At 42.0% G+C, this 20,192-nt stretch overlaps 2 protein-coding genes across 6 annotated transcripts in view; one reads left to right on the plus strand and one right to left on the minus strand.

The window, feature by feature from the left end:
* Positions 1-20,192, plus strand: part of PDE6H (phosphodiesterase 6H) — a 178,215-nt gene that overhangs the window by 136,246 nt on the left and 21,777 nt on the right. For 2 of the 5 annotated variants that reach the window (XM_053225870.1, XM_053225869.1), the window contains exon 2: positions 7,322-7,384. The exons of 1 other annotated variant lie outside the window; for it this stretch is intronic. The gene's annotated coding sequence lies outside the window, so the exon portion shown is untranslated. Of the gene's footprint in view, positions 1-2,749; positions 3,551-4,587; positions 4,909-7,321; positions 7,385-20,192 lie in introns of those variants that run through there. 2 more of the 5 variants (XM_053225868.1, XM_053225867.1) reach the window with 2 other exon arrangements.
* On the minus strand, positions 647-20,188 carry ARHGDIB (Rho GDP dissociation inhibitor beta). Its single transcript, XM_015061741.3, has 6 exons — positions 20,041-20,188; positions 9,887-10,070; positions 9,148-9,231; positions 6,285-6,361; positions 3,104-3,167; positions 647-1,354 (listed from the first exon to the last, which is right to left on the minus strand). Exons 2-6 carry the CDS (start codon positions 10,062-10,064, stop codon positions 1,155-1,157), a joined length of 603 nt encoding a protein of 200 aa, XP_014917227.1. The 5' UTR covers positions 10,065-10,070; positions 20,041-20,188; the 3' UTR covers positions 647-1,154.

Below are 20,192 nucleotides of genomic sequence, written 5' to 3' on the forward strand. Positions count from 1 at the left end.
AATGGTAGGTGATTAAAAATTGAGAAACTCATAGGATACTATGAAAATACAGACTTAAGGACACTTAGCACAATGGTGGGGTTCAGTGAAGGTTTTCTTCCTACAAGGGATGCCTAAGCATAGTCCCCTGTAAATAGGATTTTTCCAGGCAACAGAGGTGGAAGGAGAGTTTCATGTAAAGAGCCCAAACACGGAGATGCAAATGTAATGTGTGAGAGAATTATTAGTAATTGAATTTAGGCCAGATTGTAAGGGGCATTATACAATAAGTGTAGGATCTTATTCTCTAAGCAACTGGGATCATATTGGAAGGTCGTAAGCAGGAGAGAAGCAGTGGCTGATTTGGCCCACACGTGCCCTCTGAAATCCAAGATAGGATTCCCATAGGTAGTAGGATATATGGGTATCAAGCTCAGGAGAAAGTTCCATATGGTACTACCATAAAATAAAATATCTCAGGATTTCTACTATTCACATTCTGAATATTCATTGCTCATTGCACTAGAACAGGGAGACTAAACATTTCCTAGTGATGTAAATACCATCTCTACTGTGTCCAGCCCACACATATGCTCTGAGGAAACTCACAAATGTAAACAATGTAGTTATCATATTTGTTCAAAGAAAGAAGGCAGGGAAATGAGGGTCTCAGTCAGATCATACAACTGTTTTATTTATTCTCTTGTGTTGTTTACAGTGTCTCCCATAAAAGAAGAACCCCAACTGGTAGGCAACGTGATTAGGGACCTTCACTGAGCCAGCAGCAACCACAGAAGAATGCAGGGATGGGAATGAGCTACTGGAACCCAAGGCAAAGGACTGTTAGTGATAGTTTGCCTATTTCTTGGCCTCTAGTTGCTCACATGGGAAAAATAGAAGGAAATACTAAATGACCATGTATTGAAATGAAGAATTTTGAAGATCTGGCCATGATGAGGATTGGAAGGAATGGGGAGGATTAAAGTCTGGGTGTTAAGCATCTTGTGCTAGGGACCACTTTGAGAGACATTGCGGGACAAGAAGCATTGATAACAGAATGTGGGGAGTATTGGGGAAAGGACCTAGCTCTGAACAGGGAGGAGGGACAGGGTGATGAATATGACAGAGAGGGTACTTCTGAGTGGCAAGGTGGGGAAAAGAAAGGGCAGATGCACTCATTCTGTCCATTCCTTCTTAATAGACAGGTTCCACTCCCAGGTAAGGTGGTCATGCTTGTCATCGTCGGTGAAGAAGGACTTGTTGTGGTAAGTGCCTCGGGCCAGCATACCCTTGGGAGCCTCCTCAATCGGAGTGAGGAATTCATACTCCTCTGGCCGAGGCCCGTAGCTGCCAACCATAAATGTCGCTTTATCCACTAGGAAGAAAGGAAAGTTCATTAGGGTAAGAGTCTGAAAGAGAAAACAAACACAGCAAACTGGAAATTTCGGAGCACAGCTCACAGTGATCAACGCCAAGAGCCACAGTTTCCAATACTGGCAAAATGTCAGATTTACATGGGGCACCTTTTTATTTTCTTTAAAATATTTTTTTTTATCGGAGTACCTTTTAATAATACAGTTTTCTTTGACCCACTCTTAGATACTATGGACCAGTAATCTTCCATGGGTGGTCCCAAGAATCAGTGTTTTAAAAAGCATCACAGCTGATACTATCAGGAGAGTTGGGAAATCTGTGCCTTAAAGCTATGGGGATCAAGACTCTTTTATGGTAGATGTAGCAGATTATACCATAAAAAAAACTCCACATTAACGGAAACCTGAGTTCTGATCTTAGCTCTGCAACTATTTAAGTCACATAACATTTCTGGGCCTCTGTTTCTTCCTATATGCAATTAACTTCTTCTAATCTACAAACTATCGTTCTATGAACATATCAGTTGGGGGAGGCAAGGTAACAGAGGGTGATCAGAATGAACAATACTCATGGATGGAATTGTTGGATGGATGGGGAAAATCAATAATTTGGTAAAAAAAAAAAAAGTCTTCACAAATGTTGAAAATAGCCAACCCAAATTATTAACAGGTGAATAACTGGGATATATATTAAGTAGAGCATTAGAAACTGTAACTAAGGCTAGGTAGATAGGCAGGCAAAGTGTAGTTAGCTGTAAAGTGTTGTGAAGAAGCTTAGAGGAACAGCTACAGACATATCATCGTCCTCTTGCCTAATTGAGGCAACATAGTCTCTATACCCAAGGAAAATAGGAAACAGAACTATTTTTTCATGAGACTTGATATTGGAAAGGCCAGTTAAGATCTTCCAGATCAATAATCTTCTGTGGGGTTTGAGTCATTGAGTGGTTGTCTGTGTCCTGCAAATTTATCAGACAATTCTCTCCTAATCCTTTGTGTATTAATTCGATGGAACTGATCTGGGCAGTACTGTCTCACACCCCTGGAAGGAGACAGCCCCCAAGGTAAGATGGAACTGTAAAAGTACTTCCGTCATCTTTCCAAGTGTCATTTCTCCCTGCCCACAATAATGGAAGGGAACTGGAGGCAGTTCCCCAAGGCATGTACAGGTTAGGTACAATTTGTCAAGAGCAGCTGCAGATCAAGTAGTGTCACATTATGTCTCAATCACAGCTTTTCTCAACTCTAGAAAGATTCTATTTCTTTGTTTAAAAAATTCAGTGCTGCTCCCTGCTCCCCTACCTCCACTCCACAACTGCCCACATGCTACTTCCGTCTCCCATTTCCAAAAGACACACATAACACATACCACTAGATAGATCTTTCTGGTCTTGGATTTCTCTGACACATGTATACCTGTGAACTTTTTTTTTTTTTTGAGAGTATTTTAATATACTCCATCTTTATTCAAACTTATCTTGGTTACTCTTCCCCTTTATGAATAATAAGCTTAAATTCCAGAAACTGAATGCGGAAGGTTAGTGGTGGACCCAGTCTAAACTGGATCTCTGGACGTAGGCCTTACCATTGGTGTCGAGGTCAGAGGTACATATGTGCTTTTTCCTAGGGGGAGCGCCCATAGCTTTTAATCAGATTCTTACATGAGCCTATGATTAAAATTGTTAATAAGCAGAAGATTAAGTATCAGTGGGGAGCAGAGTTTGGGACAATGTAAAGTGTGGGTCCCTTACCTTTCACCCCAGTCCGGTAAGTATGCTGAACATATTTCAGGCCTGACACAATATCTCTGTTCACCTGTAGGTGGGAAGGATCCAAGCAATTCAGATTAAAATAGGTCTTTCATTTTCCCTCATCTTTCATGCTTATCCTACCTAGCAGTCTTCTCTGAGGACGGAAGAAGATTGAGATTTAATTCAGAATAAGTGTTACTATTATCATTTCATGTGATGGTGAGGCAGAGATTGGAGAGATCACAAGACTCAACGTTGCCAATCTGGTTCTAATCATGGAATACTGTGCTGTTTGGTTTGGGAGAGGGGGGTGCTTAATTAAAACATTGTCTCAGTGTTCTTCATTACATTTATCCTTCCTCCAAAAGTCCCAAGAACAGTCTTGAGCTTCCCCTCCCTGATACTACTGGCCAGAAGACTGTCCTTGTCTTAGGAAAGGCTACAAAGGTACCAATGGAAAATATTATGTGAATACCTGAAAACCCTAACCTCAGAAATGATCTATCTAGCATGAAAAACAAACAACAAGGAGAAAAGCCGTAATGGAAAATCAGATTTAAAAGATGGTTGTGCCTGTAATGTCACTGAGACTGGAGTCTAAAGATGGGGAGATAGGCCTCATGGAAACATAGGCTTACTAAACTGATAAATAATGGGTGAAATCCACTCGTGTTTGGCAAGCATTTTGGATGTCTGTTATTTTCACATGTTGTCTGAGATGTCACCACTTTCCCAAGCCTTTCAGAGAAAGTTCACTAAAGTAGGATGAAAATATATATAGCCCAAGCACTTTGTTTTTCCATGATTCATTTTGCCTAGGACTAAACTGCATTGCCCATTAATTTTATACTGTGCTCATGTTCATACAAACAAATAAAGTGGACATTGCGTCATTAGCTGGAGGGCTTGGTTAATTGTTCACCAAGATGAAGAATGAAAGCATCTTCAAATAATTTCTCCCAAAAGTAATTATGGCTGCCTTCCTGTTTTGGACAGAATAATTAAACCAATTTATCAGTGCTATGTTTTGTTTTATTGGCAATGAGGTAGCTCAGCCATGAACCCTAGCTTAGGTTTTAGATGGTCACTCAGTAAAATCTGTCATACAAATCTATCAAAAGCATACAGAATGAAAACAACTCCATGGAAGAAATTGTGACAAAGTGATGCCCTAACTTTCTGATTACTCTGCCAGATGTGGCTCATACAAATAGAAAAAAGTGAATGCATTTTTCTAGAAGTCTCTAAGCTAGTCCTTTGGTCTTTGTAAGAGATTTGGTCTGGTGGTAAAAAGACTGAAAAACAGGAATGGTGATTGCTACTCACCATAAGGACTTCAAAACGGAGCCTCCTGTTTTTCTACTGCTCCATAGAGGGTTCATTTAATATAAATATGTTTGAGATGGGTAATAGAGAAGTACGAATATTCATAGAACTCTCTTCCTCTGTCTGCACGCCTTCCCATTGTTCCTCTCCACTTCCAGAGGAAGAAGCCTTGGTGACCAGAGGACTGTGAAAGTCAGAGATACTACATGTCCTTGGGAGCAGAAGGAAAAGGGGGAGAAACTAGAAGAATCATGCCCCCCAGGCCAGGTTTTGGGGGGAAGAAAGAGAAGAACACTGAACACCATTGAAAGACAGATAATGCAAGAGGACTTTTGGAATGTGTTGCTGGTGTTATAAATGCAAACTTTCTTGGATACTTTTCAGCAGATGTCAGTAAAGACTCAAAACGCTTCTCAATTATTTCCAGTTTTGACCTGTTATTTCTTCTAACTGGAGCCCCACGCTGGGACAGGCCACAGGTTGGTTAACATTGTGTGGGTTGCACACAGAGAATGGTTTTCTCTTGCTTGAGACAATGCTAAGTATCTGAAGCGGGTGGGACCTGAAAACTCCTTTCTGTGCCCTCCTCCTGCATCACCCTAATGTGTAACCCCGACCACTGCATCCTCTTCGGCTTTCCCACCACAGCAGGGGCCTATGCTCCAGACCTTTCCTTCTCATCTTACTCCCATCAAAATTTACCTTACCTCCTTCATTTGGTACAAATGGGCTTACTAAACTGACAAATTAAGGCAATAGCATTAATGATTAAAAATTCAACCGATGTGTAACCCCTTCTAAGCATATTCGGATGCAATGCCTTAGATATAATTCTAGGCATATTTAGATACAATACCAAACTCTCGGGTGCTTTGATAATGAATAATCCTACACGAAACAAGCAAGTGAACCATGGCTCAGTGCATATTGTAGAGTAGGCATCAACAAGTATTTTCAGAATGAAATTATTTTGAGGCATAATTATACGTGGTACAGAGTGATTGTCCACAGACCCTGAATCAACCCTGCACTGAGGGGAAAGAAGAGCCCAGTGTGCAAACACAGAGGGCAGATGGGGTCTTCCTTGGTGGCCCTAAAGGTCCCTGAAGGATATGGCTGAGAAGGGCAACCAAGGCAAATATAAGCAATTGAGAGCAAACAGTACATCTCTGACTTATTTGTTTTCAGTCAAGATTATTTTTCTTCTTGCTTTTGGCTGTTCAATGGGGGTATGCGTTCATTCTTTATATGTCAATTCCTGTTCAGTTTTTGCTGTTACCTGTTTGCTTGCTCCACAACTATAATTGTAGTTTCCAGTTATTTTCCAAGGTCCATACTCCTGGATTTATACAACCATTGAGCAATTAGAACTGTGGCTCCATCTGTTCCATTGTTTACTAATAATTGATTCATTCATTTATCGATTTCTCAATAAGTATTCACTAAATATCATTTACAAAGTTTCGGGTAAGATACTGGAAACAAGAGATAAATAATCTTTTCCTTTCTCAGGGCACTTGGGCTGTACAGGGAAGAAATGCCACAAATGGTACAATACAAAATAGGGTGTGCTTCATGGACGGGAGCGTTGGGAGTTCACAGAACAGTCCTGTTGGTTGAGTTATCAATGGAGAGTTCAAGGCGAGGGCTCTGGTTGGGAAAAGGCATGAAGCAAGGGTGGGCCTCAGCAGGTAGAGCTCAGAGTTGGGGAGAAGACAGTCTAGAGAGGGGAGGTCAGGAGGAAGGAAACACAAAAACTATGACAGCATGTTAATGCAAGGTATTTGGGTTTTTTCCTTCTCTGATTATAGGAAGAATTTAAGCTTTATAAAAACATTCAGGGAAAGATACTCACTTTGAAGTTAATTTTGACTCTGTATTCAACACCTTCCTTTAGCACAAAAGTTTCTTTTTTGAGAGCTTCAAGATCCCCTGTAGAAGTAGATTTAGAAAGAGATTATTCTCCTCAGAAGGAGAAACACAAGAAGATGAATGATTTAAACTCCGGAGCTGTTTGCTGGGCTCATCAGAGCAACACAGTCCTCTTGGCCTTCAATTCAAAGAATATTTGAGACTAGTTGCTACACACACACACACACACACACACACGCACACACACTTAAAAGCTGAAATCTTATAGCTAGATATGGAAGAAATGTGATAGTACTTTTCCCCCAAGTTTGATGACAACCCTAAAATATATAAGGTATTAACAGCAGTGAGTTGTGTGTGACGATGTCTTTTCTTTTTCTTTTTTAATGTTTATTTATTTTTGAGAGAGAGAGAGAGAGAAAGAGAAAGTATTAGTGGGGGAGGGGCAGAGAGAGAGAGAGGGAGACACAGAATCTGAAGCAGGCTCCAGGCTCCGAGCTGCCAGCACAGAGCCTGATGCAGGGCTCAAACCCACAAACTGTGAGATCATGACCTGAGCTGAAGTCGGACGCTTAACCGACTGAGCCACCCAGGCGCCCCTGACTATGTCTTTTCTAATTGTCAATAATAAAAACAAGTTTTAATCAGTGATCCTAGAGGAACATCTGAATGATCTTGCTATTTTCTCTATTGAAAATGATATCACATATGTGGCCAAACAAAAAGATGATTAAAGAATATGCCCTTACCTCTCAAATAGATAAATATAAGAAAAATATTATATGGTAGTACCACCTAATTGTTTTTGTAGATTCGGTGATGTTTATGGCATTTTCTAGCTTTAAAAAAAATTTACTTCTCTTGGTTTCCCTTTTATCATTCTAGATATATATTCACTTTGTACTTAATTTTGCTTTTGCATTTGCAATTTCATATTATTTTCCTTAAGGAGAGTCCCTTAAGTAATAAAAGCTTCAGGACCCATAAAACCAGGATCTGACTCTAATTCCTGTACTTTAGGTATGGAGATAATCACTCTCTGTTCTTCTCCCAATGTGATCCTGTGTCATCTGACCTTCAGGGGTAAGTGTGTGTTTGTGTGTGTGTGTTTTGCTGTTTTGCATAGCTCTGTGCGTGTGCTTCACACCATGTAGTATATATACTACAATACTACATAGTATATATACCATATATATATACCAAATAGTATATATATATGTGTGTGTGTGTGTGTGCATTTATATAGTGTATATATATATATATATATACACATATACACACACAGTTTTGTATATATACTATATATATATATAATGTATATTGTACATATGTACACATATATACATACACACACTGTTTTCTATATATACTGTATATTATGGGTATTATATATATGTATGTGTGTGTGTGTGTGTGTGTGTTTATACTGGGATTCACCTCAATAGCCTTTTTGTGACAGAAAACCAAACTTAGACATCCCAGTGCTAGGAAAGTGAAAGAAACTGAGTTTTCCCTGCAATACCATCAGGCCCTTAGATTTCCTTAGAGCTAATTCAGACCCCATCTAACAAATTGACAGTTGCACCTGGTAACATTACCCAATTTCACACAGGAAGAGGCCTGAGTCCTGGTGAGAAAGAAAGAGAGAGAGAGATTCTCCTAGAGAGATGCTAGAATGTGGGGGTAGCTGCACTTGTGTCTGCTGTAATGATTTCAGTTGAAGGGGAAGTGTGTCTTCTCAGCCTCTGATTTCCTCCCTCAGACAAGCCCATATAAGGCAAAGAGTGGATGTGTCCTGTGAGAAGGGAGCCACCTGGCCGCTGAGCCTACTGTTCTAGAGTCATGCTTTGCTCTGTCTCATGAGTCCACCTTTTGAATCTGGTAATTTTATTTTTTGCTGAAAATCTACCTTGGACACCCTCAACCTCCTGGCTCTTCCCTCTCTACCCTGGGATGCACACGTCACCCATGATACCTGACTTCTCAGCCTGTCTTTATCTCCTCAAGATTTAAGTTCCAGGAAAGGATTTGACCCTTGTCACAATAAGGGGAAAAGAAATAACATCTTAATTGGTACATCTTTAGTGGGGGAAGTTGCTTATACAAGAATCAGAGCTTTAGGCTAAAATAGTATGTACTTAACAGTAGAATTTCCAGCACTATTTAAAAGATTTTAGGGGTGCCTGGGTGGCTCAGTTGGGTAAGCGTCTGACTTCAGCTCAAGTCATGATCTCGTGATTCATGGGTTTGAGCCCTGCATCAGGCTCTGTGTTGGCAGTTCAGAGCCTGGAGCCTGCTTTGGATTCTGTGTCTCCCTCTCTCTCTGTCTGCCCATCTCCTGCTTTTGCTCTGTCTCTCTCTCTCAAAAATAAACATTAAAAATTTTAAAAAAATTAATAAAAGATTTTAGATTGCTTCTTGCCTTCAAGTAAGGTCTCTAGGTGATGTAAGATGAATATTTTCTCTGATGTTTAGAATGGATAAATATTACATTTCAGAAGCATACAGCTTACTTCTTAATATTTCCATCATCAGTCGCTTTATATGGATAGTAATTCCCCTGGTACTGTGTAGAGATAAAATTCTGAAGTAATTATGATACAAGTAAATACATCCAACGCTTATGACTGCACTCCCTCCAATTAATTAGAGACAGAGATTGAGCTTTTCATTAAGCATGGTAAATACTGCACTCTGAGAGCAATGATTTGTGAACCGATGCCAGCATACATGTGTCTGGCATTCACCTTGCCGGCATTTCCTTTTTTTTGGGAGAGGGGGCGGAGACTAAGTTTTCCCTGCGATATCGCTAGACGCCTTTGAACAGAACAGATGTGTCCACTTACCAGTGAGGTCCATGGTGATTGGTCCTGGGGCACTGTCACAAACCAGGCTAAGCCGGGTGACCTTGACATTGGGGGCTGTTGGGTCTGCAGGATTCAGAAAAGAATGTAATTTTAGGGAAGAGAACATGCGGGTACAGTGTGTGTACATTTCAAGTAGGAGAGAAGGAATATAAAAAGAAAAGTGATATCTCTAATGTGGAGCGAATATACAGATGAAAGCGGCAGGTTCACTATGTTGCCCTTAATGGCCTCAGAAACTCGAGCAGGACTATTTCTGTGTCAAGCTTTTGGAGGCCCATCTTAGTTATCAACAGCAAACATTTCCTGAGTGGCTGTGGGTAAGTTCCTCTGCTAGATGGGCAGTGCCCATCTATATCCAATTCTGCTGTTGTGTATGTGGAAGAGATGAACGGTTAAGTAAGGAGCAAGGAAGAGAAAGAGAAGAAGGAAAGAAAATGTGAGAGAATGGAGAGAATGCCATCTGAGTGGTAGTCTGAAGTTCTTTCTAAATCTTCCTTATGTGTAATTTTTGCCTATTTCAATGCCAACTTGCACTTTATCTCCAAAAAGGACTTAATCCTGCAGTTGTCACTTTATGCAGCATATATAGATCGTGCCTCACTCACTGAGCCCTGGAAACACTTGGTATTCTTTCTTTTGCACCTGCTCCTGTGTTGCCAAAATGTATGCTTGATCGGGGCCCTCCCACCTCCCCCCATCCCCCTGTACACACACACACCTGCCACCACAGGGCCATCCCCCAGGAGTGTTTTCTTGTACTTGATTAGGCTTTCATCATCCTTGTCCATCTCCTGGAGCTCTTTCAGCGACTTCTGAGGTGGAGGCTTGTAATTGAGCTTGCTGTCCAGCTCATCAACATCTTCCTCCAGGTGTGCTTCTGGGTCCTTTTCAGTCATTTTGATCTATTTTAGAGACAGAGAGGATGATAGTCCATTAGCCAAAAGTCCACAGATATGGAAAATGTTTGTGGGGCTACTGGTAACACCATCCTTGCCCTAATGGACTTTTGTCATTGTCAGGGATTTTCCAGGATATTTTTTCCTAATTTAATCTCATATTTTTATGCAATGAGAATATAGTGCATTTGGTCTTTTCTCGGATCTTCCTGAATTTCTCTGCACTGTGACAAATGTCCCCTGTTCACCGAATAAAACTGACAAGAAAGAAATAGCTCATTTGTGAGTAATGTGTAAGCGAAGCAACATAACACAGGCAGCCCCAAATAATGAGCAGAGAGCCCCAGTTCAAATAATTATAGAAATAACCACAGTTCTCTAAATCCAGCCACCACCCCTCCAGTGTCAAGGCTCTTAACGTTGTACAGTCTCGGTTATGATGGTTTCAAAACACAGGGAGCCAAAGAGAGTTGGCATCTTCCCATTAATTGAATCTTTCCCTGAACTCCTGCAATACTTCAAAGGTAAGTCATGCAATGCTGTAGACCCCTATGATACCTGCCTGAGGTGTAGGAATGGTTCCCATCCAACACTCCTTGAGGGCAGGTACCAGGTTCTGTGTTTCTCTTGAATCTCCCATAATAATTGAATAGTGGAGGCATTTTATAAACATCCATTGTTTGATTTGTTTGGTTCTATAGCTAAAGATCTTCTGTTCTTTTGAAATGACATAAAATAACAAAATTAAATTCCTCCAGACGAAATGGTAAGGATTAGTATGTCTTTCCTTTTACCTTTCACTGATCTCCCCTTTCTGGATCCCCTTCCCTTTTAGTACCTCCCCTACCCGGATTTCTAGTGACTTTATGCCCTAAGGCCTCATCTGGGCATACTCTGGAGTCTGTCTTCTTCCATTATCACATTATAATCTACCTTTACTTGCTGTGTATTAAAATAGTGAGGGGAGATTCTTTTTTTTTAATTGATTTATTTATTTTGAGAAAGAGAGAGAGAGAGGCAGAGAGAGAGAAGGAGAGAGAGAATCCCAAGCAGGCTCTGCACCACCAGTGCAGATTGGGTCAAACTCGCGGAACCATGAGATCATGACCTGAGCCAAAATCAAGAGTCAAATGCCCAAATGACTGAGCCACCCAGGTGCCCTGAGGCATGATTCTAATTAAATTATTCACACTTAATTGTTAGTGACTGAATAATAGATTTTTTAAAAATTACCCATTTTAGGGCATGTGTAGTCAGAGATTTTCAGAGCAGAAAGGAAACTTAGAGGTGATATATTCCAACCCCTCACTGAATCATTGAAAAAATGGAAAGTCAGAGGTTAAGAGAAATGCTCAAATTCCTATAGCTGGAACTGCAGTGTCCTAATAAAGAAGAAGAAGTCTGTGCTGGAAGAATTTCAGGCCCATGGCTGGCAGCAATGGAGCTATTTGGGGGAAACACAGGAGGTATTTGGGCAAGGAGATAATTTCCTGATTTCCTTCAGTCCTCCCCCAAGAGTATGTCTCTTCTCTGCCATGTTAAAGGCTACATTGTTCCTGAGTGGCACAACTGTGAGACAATATCTAGCATATCTCATCTTAAATGACTCTGTAAACCTCTATAAAGTCCCCCAGGGGATGAAGCTATCTCTGGCCAAAACCGGTTATGGTTTTGAGTTTCGATGTCTCCATCATTGGCATCAGAAAGGAAAATAATTGGGAAGTGAAGCCAAACAAAAACAATTTTAAGAGAAAATGAAGGAAAAGAAAGAGAAGAGAAAGAAACACTATCTCTTGGCTCATCGATCCTCTGCTAGCAAAATAACAAGCCAAACACCATGAGCTTGATCAAGTCTGCAAACAGCATTGCAATGCCCAGGTCCACTTCCTGTGCAGGAAGGAAACAGGCAGGCTTGTTCCTATGGCAACTCTTGCTTCAGCCCAAGATTCAGCACCACTCAAAGCGGAGCCTCTCACAGCACAATAAACATCATGACCAGCTCAACTCATATTCCAAACAACACTCAGGGAAACTGAATGAATGGGTTAGAAAAACAATGAAGGGCACAGTGGGTCGAGATTGTAGATTGTAGGTAGTTTGAGGACAATCATGAAGCAGTGAGATGAAGAACAAACCAGATAAGACTAATCAGAAGAGACAGGCTCTCCTCTGGTGACACCCAGGAGCCTGACTAGATACCCAGAATGGAAGTCACATAACAAACCTGTGGACAGGTCATCAGGAAGCCTATCTATAGATGAGGACATCTTGGCCCTCTTCAAAAGGCCTTTCTGGAATATATCGCTTGGCTCTAACAAATCATCTGTTTGAAGTCTGACCATCAAAAGATATCACACGTACCCACTAACTAGCCCAAGGTAATTTCCATAACCTGCAGGGAATTATTATTTTGCAGGCTGAAATCTCAATTTTGAAAGGAGAAAGAGAGGGAGAGAGAGAGAGAGAGAAGAAGGGAGAGACAAAGACAAAGACCTGATCTCAGGCAGGGTTTGACAACCTCTGTGTGATCATTGTCAAGTCAATTTATCTGTCATCTAGATCTTGATATTTTTACCTGTAAATCTGAGACTTACGTCAAGTCTAAATTTGCTTGATTCATTGCAAACAGGTATACAATAATTGCTTCACAAAAATGAAACAAATCTGTTTAAAAGACATGTAAGAGCAGAGGATAGTATGAGGTTACTGTATAAAATTGCTGTAGTAAAGAGGAGAAAATTCAGGACCACATCAAAATAATTTGTTTGTTTTTTAATGTTTATTTATTTTTTGAGAGAGAGATTGACAGAGTGTGAGCAGGGGACAGGCAGAGAGAGAGACACAGAATCCGAAGCAGGCTCCAGGCTCTGAGCTGTCAGCACAGAACCTGATGCAGGGCTTGAACCCACCAACTGTGAGATCATGACCTGAGCCGAAGTTGGACGCTCAACCGACTGAGCCACCCAGGCGCCCCAAAATAATTTGGTTTAATCACATAGCATATAAAAAGGAGATATGAAGCTAGATGGTCACAAACCAGTTTAATCTGGAAAGCTGAGTAGAAAAAGATGAAAACATAATAATACAAGAAATAAAGAGCTGGAAAAGCAATTCTCAAGGAAACTTCTTTAAAGCATAATGTTTGGTGAGCACCTACTATTTATAAGACACAGTGCTTTAGCACACTCATACTGGTGTTTAAGTTACTCTCCAAAGTGGAGAGGGCTGGGGGATGGACAACCACAGTGGTTTGGTTGGTTCATCTTTTCAGAAACTGTAGGTCTCTTGACAAATCTGGTGAAAGTCACAACTTAGAAAAAAGGAATACACCTATGAGATTGTGCTTGCAATCCAGAGGCTTCTAGGCTTTACTGGAGTCCAAGATTAGAAACATGACCTTGACACTGTGACTTCTTGGAAACATGAGGCAGAGAGAGTTGAGTGTTACAATGGAAGCTTGCCTGGCTGGGTCACTGACCCCACCTAGCTTTCAGCTGAGAATCATGTGCATCAAACCCCAAATGTTGGCTTATGTAGAAGCAGAAGGAGATACCGGGTAATGTCTATATCTGAGGGAATGACACAAAGCCTGGCAGAGGAGCAAAAGTGCAAAGGGCACAGCTCTTTAGGGGAAGAGTTCTGTTCAATATACTTGATTTTGGATAATTATCTCTGCTTTGAACTAGGACTTCATCACGTGTGGATTTTGGTTCTGGCTTTGCTACTGATCAGCTGTAACACCCTAAGAAGATGTTTCAAATACTGCGGATCTTACTCTCCTTATCTTGGGGTTTGGGGGGCTGGAGCACACAACCTCTAAGTGTATCTTTCCTAAGGTCTCCATCTGTAGATTTCTCCTGCCCTGCAGTCATGTGTCCACGAAGCCACAGTCATTCAGTTACCTTATTTCACTTGTGTACCCAAGAGACTTATCTATCTCTGTTTTACTATTTCAGATTTGCATGAATTCCCAAAAGGAACTGCATTTTTCATTTCACAGTTCATCTCTGCAGAACTTCAGATTCTGCCAAAGCCTCAGCCACAATAGCTTATATAGTTTGATGATGATTTCCCAAATTATATGTGTGCATATATTTAACCACAGATATCCGTTTTCTCTTTCTATCCCCCCATTTTATGGGTGCTTGCCAAAGTGAGAATAGGCATGTCATGGAAATTCTATAGACTATCTTCAAGTATCATCTAAAGAACAACTGATTTTCGAGGTGCCTGGGTGGCTCAGTTGGTTAAGCGTCTGACTTCGGCTTAGGCCATGATCTCATGGTTTATGGGTTCGAGCCCCGCATTGGGCTCTGTGCTGCCAGCTCCGAGCCTGGAGCCTGCTTTCGGATTCTGTGTCTCCCTCTCTCTCTGCTCCTCCCTCACTTGCGCTCTCAAAGATAAATAAATAAACATTAAAAAAAAAAAGAAAAACCGGTTCTCTTATTGATGGTAATAATTATAATAGTTAACTTACATAATGCTAAATGCTTTCCTGAGGATTATCTCATCATCCTCATGACAGCCTTGAGGACGGGTATTATCATTCTCTTCAGGAAACTAAAGCTCAGGTAAGTAACTTGCCCAAGATGACATGCTGTGTAAGGGGCAGAATTATATCTGAGCCCAGGTTGTCTGGCTTCCAGGAGCAACGATCTGTTGCTTCAGCCGTCTTTATTAAGAAGTAAAGATAAAATTATAGAACCCATTAGTCTTCTTGGGAATCTGTCTTGAGGGTGCCCAGGCTGCGGTAAATGCTTCTTTGCAAAACTCTGCAGGCTTTAGCAAGGCAGGGAAGTGTCATATAAAGAGGGTTTCCATGCAACTCTGCCCAAGTCACCTGGCACAGGTCACGGAACCTCCCTGTGCTCCGGATTTTGTCCTCTGCAGAATGAAATCATTGCATTGGAAGGGTCTCTGAAACCTCTTCCTAATACAATGAATGCTCGAATGCTCCTTAATTTACAGAAGCCTCTGAAATGAGAAAAGAGGAAGTGGAGGTGGGGTAGGGGAGAACCCAGTCCATCTGTGTAGAACATTCTGGCTGGTCTTTTCTCACCTTCCTCTGCAGCTCACCCACTGTTCCACAAAGACCAGAGCTGGGGTTTTTTTTGTCGTTGTTGCTGTTTGCATGTTGTTTTGACTTTGGCTTTTTTAAACAGTAAAAGTGGAATGGACAATGAACAATTACATGTTTAACGAGGTTAGTGTGGGCTCCGTCAGGACCTGAAGCACATACTGGTTTTGTGTGTGTGTGCTTACTACTCATTATCTTTATCTTCTGTTTCACTGATGCTTCCACAGATGAATTTTCACAGTGAAACCCTCACACCCTTGTGTTTGCTACTCAGCAAAGCAGTGTAAACACGAAGGGTGTGCTGAGTTAGGAACTTAATCCTCTCAGGCTCAATTAAAATGCCACATTAAATTAGGATGCTTCCTCATGGTGCAAGAATGCCATAGCACCAAACTGGTGGTTTTGCTTGCAAATTCAGTGAAATTTCCAAGACCTCGCAAGTGAAATACCCTTAAGAATTTGCACCCACCTCGGGATAGAGCACCCTTGTCTGGTTCACTAATGCAGTTCTAAATAAGCCAAGGGCCAGAAAAGGTGAAACTCGACTTTAGATAAAACAAATCACCTCGTTATGTCAAAGAAAGGTGATCCTCAGTGCCTACTAGAATACGGACTTTGAGTCTGATGGGTCGGAGATTCAAAACGCGGTTCTGCGGGACACCTGGGTGGCTCAATGGATTGAGCATCCAAATTTGGCTCAGGTCATGGATCTCATGGTCCGTGAGTTCGAGCCCTGCATTGGGCTCTGTGCTGACAGCTCAGAGCCTGGAGCCAGGTTAAGATTCTGTATCTCCCTGCCCCCACTTGTGTTCTCTCTCTCTCTCTCTTTCTTTTTCTCAAAAATAAATAAACATTAAAAAGTAAAATAAAAACAAAATGTGGGTCTGCATTGAATTATTGCATGACACAAGTAAATTATCAACCTAGCTGAGCCCAAGATTTTCCACTAGTAGTGTGGGAGTAATAATCTTTCTTTATGGGGTTGAAGAATTGGAACAAAGACATGAAAAGTTCCCGGCTGTCCTGGCCAATGGTAGATGCTGAATAAAGGAGCCATGCTCGTCCTCTGCTCCCTTCCCAGCGATGCCATCTGTTTTGCTGAACACTTTCAGCAAAGTGAGGTCACTGACTGCCTAGGCACCAAGTGCTTTCCCTTGGTTCTGTGGTGTTGACAACGTCCACTCCTTCCTTCTTAAAAATAGATTTTGTTTCTTTGAGGCGTACGGAAGAGACAAGAAGTTCTGGGAATCGCAAGGATTGTTTATTAACTGGATCAACCTGAAAATGGGACTGTCACTATTCTATTTCTTTAAAAAAGCTTCCTCATGGGCAATTTAATTTTAGATTCTATTTATTGCTCCCTTTCATAATTGAAGCCAGAGTTCACTCTGTGAATGATGAGAACTGATAAAAGACACAGGGGCGGCCAATAGAGAAAACTTCCTTTGGCTGTGGAGCAAAACACTGTGGAGATTTAACTTCTGTTCCAAAGTTGCCAGATCACTCACATATCTAGATGCGCAGGCCATGAATATTATTAGATAGAAGTGGTGGAGATGAGAGAGGGAAGTACCAGAAGTAGGGGGATTTCCATCAGAGAAGTACCTATGCGAGTATGAGCATTCTCTGTCACCGTGTCCTGTCCCTTCCCTGCTGACCAGGACACGTCCCACTTTCCCCAGCTCTGGAGAGTTGGGCCATCCCTGAAGGACTGTCCACATGTCAGAGCTGGTCAAGGGTTTGGCTCTGCTTTCCTGGCTGCCTGGTGATTTGGCTTATCTGGGGGAATCCAAGGTCATCCCTCAGGACACCACAAGCTGTCTGGGTTCTGGAGTCCTCTGTGGTTTATCAGTATTCCACAGCACCATGGCGGGATTGGTGCTTCCCAGGCTCCTCAGGGCTGCTTTCTACCATCTTCCCTCTATGAAGAGCATCCAAGAGAGCAAAGCTGGATGAGGGGAATCTACTAAATGCCTGAGAGTCCCTATTAGGGTCAGTAAACATTAAAATCAATCCAGAGGAGGGGACATATTACTAGATGCAGAATTCTTTAACATTTTCCTTGGTGGGAGAACCAATACATAATTTCTTCCCTGTGTATTCACAATACATCCTTCTAACCCAGATTCATACGTGGAAGGAGAGAGGACTCAGTGGACCCATTCAACTTTTCTGGGTGTCTACCCTGTGAAGTTACTATGCTCAGTATTTTTGCAGATATTTATTTTATTTTTAAATTATTTTTAAAGGCTTATTTATTTTGGAGAGAGAGGGAGAGAGAGCGTGCACACACAGGGGAGGGGCAGAGAGGCCGGGGGCAGAGGATCTGAAGCAGGCTCTATGCTGAATCAGAGAGCCCGACATGGGTTTTGAACTCATCAATTGTGAGATCATGACCTGAGCCGAAGTCGGACGCCCAACCGACTGAGCCACCCAGGCGCCCCTGCAAATATTTATTTTAAATAATCCTCAACAAAAACTGCATTAAGCCGTTATTAAGCAAAATACTACACTGCCATAACTCAATACAGTCACAGAAGTTTTAAATTAAGCATGAAAATAAGTAAAGACACTCTCTATAATCCCTTGTGCCGACAAGATCAGGCCCTTTAAGAAAGCTTTACTGACGTTTTACCAGCTCTGGCTATGGTGACCAGAGTACAGGGGACTCAGTAAGTGCTTGCTGAGGGGATAAACATTGAAGTTTCGGGAGCAACATGAGACCCATCTCCGGGTATGCCAGTATGGACTTTAATCCAGGGTCCCTGACAACATAACACTGACCTACAAACAAGGGATTAAAAAAAATTTCTCCCATGAGACATTTCTTAAAATGTCCTTCTAAGGCATTATAGCTGTTGGTTCTTTTTTTTTTTTTTTCCGCACCAGTATGTGACTTTAGTCAAATAATTTAACACTTCTGAGCCCTACTGTCTCCTTTGAGTCCTCTCAGGATTCAGAGTTGAGTTTCTACCAAGAAAGCACTTGACAGATGCTGGTTCTTTCTCTATCTGCTTATCTGCTTAGGTTTTCCTCCCTGGGGCTTCTCTCCCTGCTAGCTGCAGTTCGTAACATTTTGTGCTCCCAGGGCAATCTTTCTGTCGGGGTGACTTTGCTGAAAACAGAACCTCGATGCTGCTCACAGCACACTTCCCTAGGGACAGATTCATGCTCTCCCAAACAAGGAAGGACGAAATTCCAGTGCCTGGAACACTCCAGTCGGCTTGTGTACATCTGTGACATAGCTCTTGCACAAGTGCTGGGACTGTGTAGCATACATGAAGAATGAATTCTTCTCTCAGAATTCTACACATCTTACAAGAGAGTAAGATGATCTTACTACTATGCTTGTGTCGTATTTGGATTTGGGAGGGATATTTTCTTGTCCACTTAACAAAACAAAGCAATGGCAAAGATCAAGGATGTCTACCTGTGCCTGAACCTCCTGGGCCAACACCGGCCCCTTGATTTCCCTTGCTTGATTGTTCCTGCAGGGAGGATCCAACACGCTCACCTCGATTTCAGTGGCTCTTGGTCTCCACGTGAAGGGGTGACCATGGGACCTCTCTATGAAAGCAGTCTGCCTTCCCCAGGATTTATCAGACCCAGGATAAATTACCCTAGGTCTAGAGTTTAATTACAGACAAGATCTATAAGACATGCTGACTGGAGCGTCCTCTAAAGGGAAGAAAGAATTTCAGGTCATGCCTAAAACACTTCTTTCTAATGGTCTCCAAATTTAGTGGCTTCCCAGATCAGGTATCCTAACAGATCTATTTGGATTTTTGTAGAACCTCTATTTTTTAATGTTTATTTATTTATTTTGAGAGTGAGAGAAAGAGAGGGAGAGAGGGAGAGTGAGAGAGAGAGAGAAAGAGAAAGAGAGAGAGAGAGAGAGAATGTGCACACATGCATGAGCGGGGGAGGGAGAGAGGGAGAAGAAGAGAGAGAATCCCAGGCAGGCTCCACACTGACAGGAGCCTGGCACGGGGCTCAACCCCACAAACCGTGAGATCATGACCTGATCTCAAATCAAGAGTCAGACGCTTAACTGACTGAGGCATCCAGGTGCCCCAGAACCTATCTCTTAATAAATTATTTGGTGCCTTCCATGTCTGCCTTCAGTTCTCTTGGATGTAAAGAGCTATTTTTTGGCAACAATACCCACTATCTTTCCGCCCGTCTGACTGCAGGCATTTAATAAACGGTTTCTGTTCATGGTGGAAATCTGTCTCTATATGACTGATAAGTAAATAACAATATGTTCTACCATAGTTTCCCTTCGATTATTAAATCCCACTGTACTCCAAGGGAGGCTTTCATTATGCGTTTCCCTCCTATCCCCAGAAAAGTTCTTTAGTGGCAACGAGTTTAATGTTTGACAGCTTTGAGTCTTTATCTTTTTTGCTTTGCAATCAGTCTCTTTCAATCTACTTAAAAACAGGAAACCACACATCTCCACCCCAGCAGCAACCCATCATCTACCAGCATGTTCCACACCAGTTTGTGTCCACAGTCTTTGTGCTTCTGAACTCGGCTAGATGCCCAGTCCTACCTTGTAGGAAACCCCTCCGGGCACTCCGCAGCAGTTACACTCAGAGTCCTTTCCCCAGACACACAGGATTTCATCCCCAGGGCTGCAGGGCACACCCTCCCCTCCCTCACGGGGCTCTCTCCCCTGAGTCATTGCTAACATTCCCTGCTCTGACTTCCCCATTCTCTGCAGAACTGTTCCAACAGCCTCTTTAGTACTTTCTTATCATAAAGTTTGTTTTAAAGAGGAATTGCCCTTCTAAAAAAAAAATAATAAACTGGAGAGGGTCGTAGCCTTGTTGCGAGATTTACCACATTTCCCTGCGCCCACCTAGAGCCTCCCGCATCCGAGGTATTTCAACTTACATTCAGTGGCTCACAGCTCTCTGGGGTGCCTCTGTCTCTTACTCTGACTTCTGAGTACTGGCAGTTAGAACAGGAAGGAAGTTAGTGAGGGGAAAAAAAAATGTTTTAAACCTACTAGAAGAGGAAACCCTGGGCTGTCTCAAATTCTGTTC

The sequence above is a fragment of the Acinonyx jubatus genome, chromosome B4 (assembly GCF_027475565.1).
Source record: "Acinonyx jubatus isolate Ajub_Pintada_27869175 chromosome B4, VMU_Ajub_asm_v1.0, whole genome shotgun sequence".
Taxonomy (NCBI): Eukaryota; Metazoa; Chordata; class Mammalia; order Carnivora; family Felidae; genus Acinonyx; species Acinonyx jubatus.

Bases quoted from the DNA above. Each gene is read 5' to 3' on its own strand.
- ARHGDIB (XM_015061741.3), bottom strand. From the start codon at position 10,064: ATGACTGAAAAGGACCCAGAAGCACACCTGGAGGAAGATGTTGATGAG. The intron at 9,232-9,886 runs GTGTGTGTGTGT...TGAATCCTGCAG, and splicing joins GGATGGCCCTGTGGTGGCAG to ACCCAACAGCCCCCAATGTC. The intron at 3,168-6,284 runs GTGAGTATCTTT...TCCCACCTACAG, and splicing joins GAGTCAAAATTAACTTCAAA to GTGAACAGAGATATTGTGTC.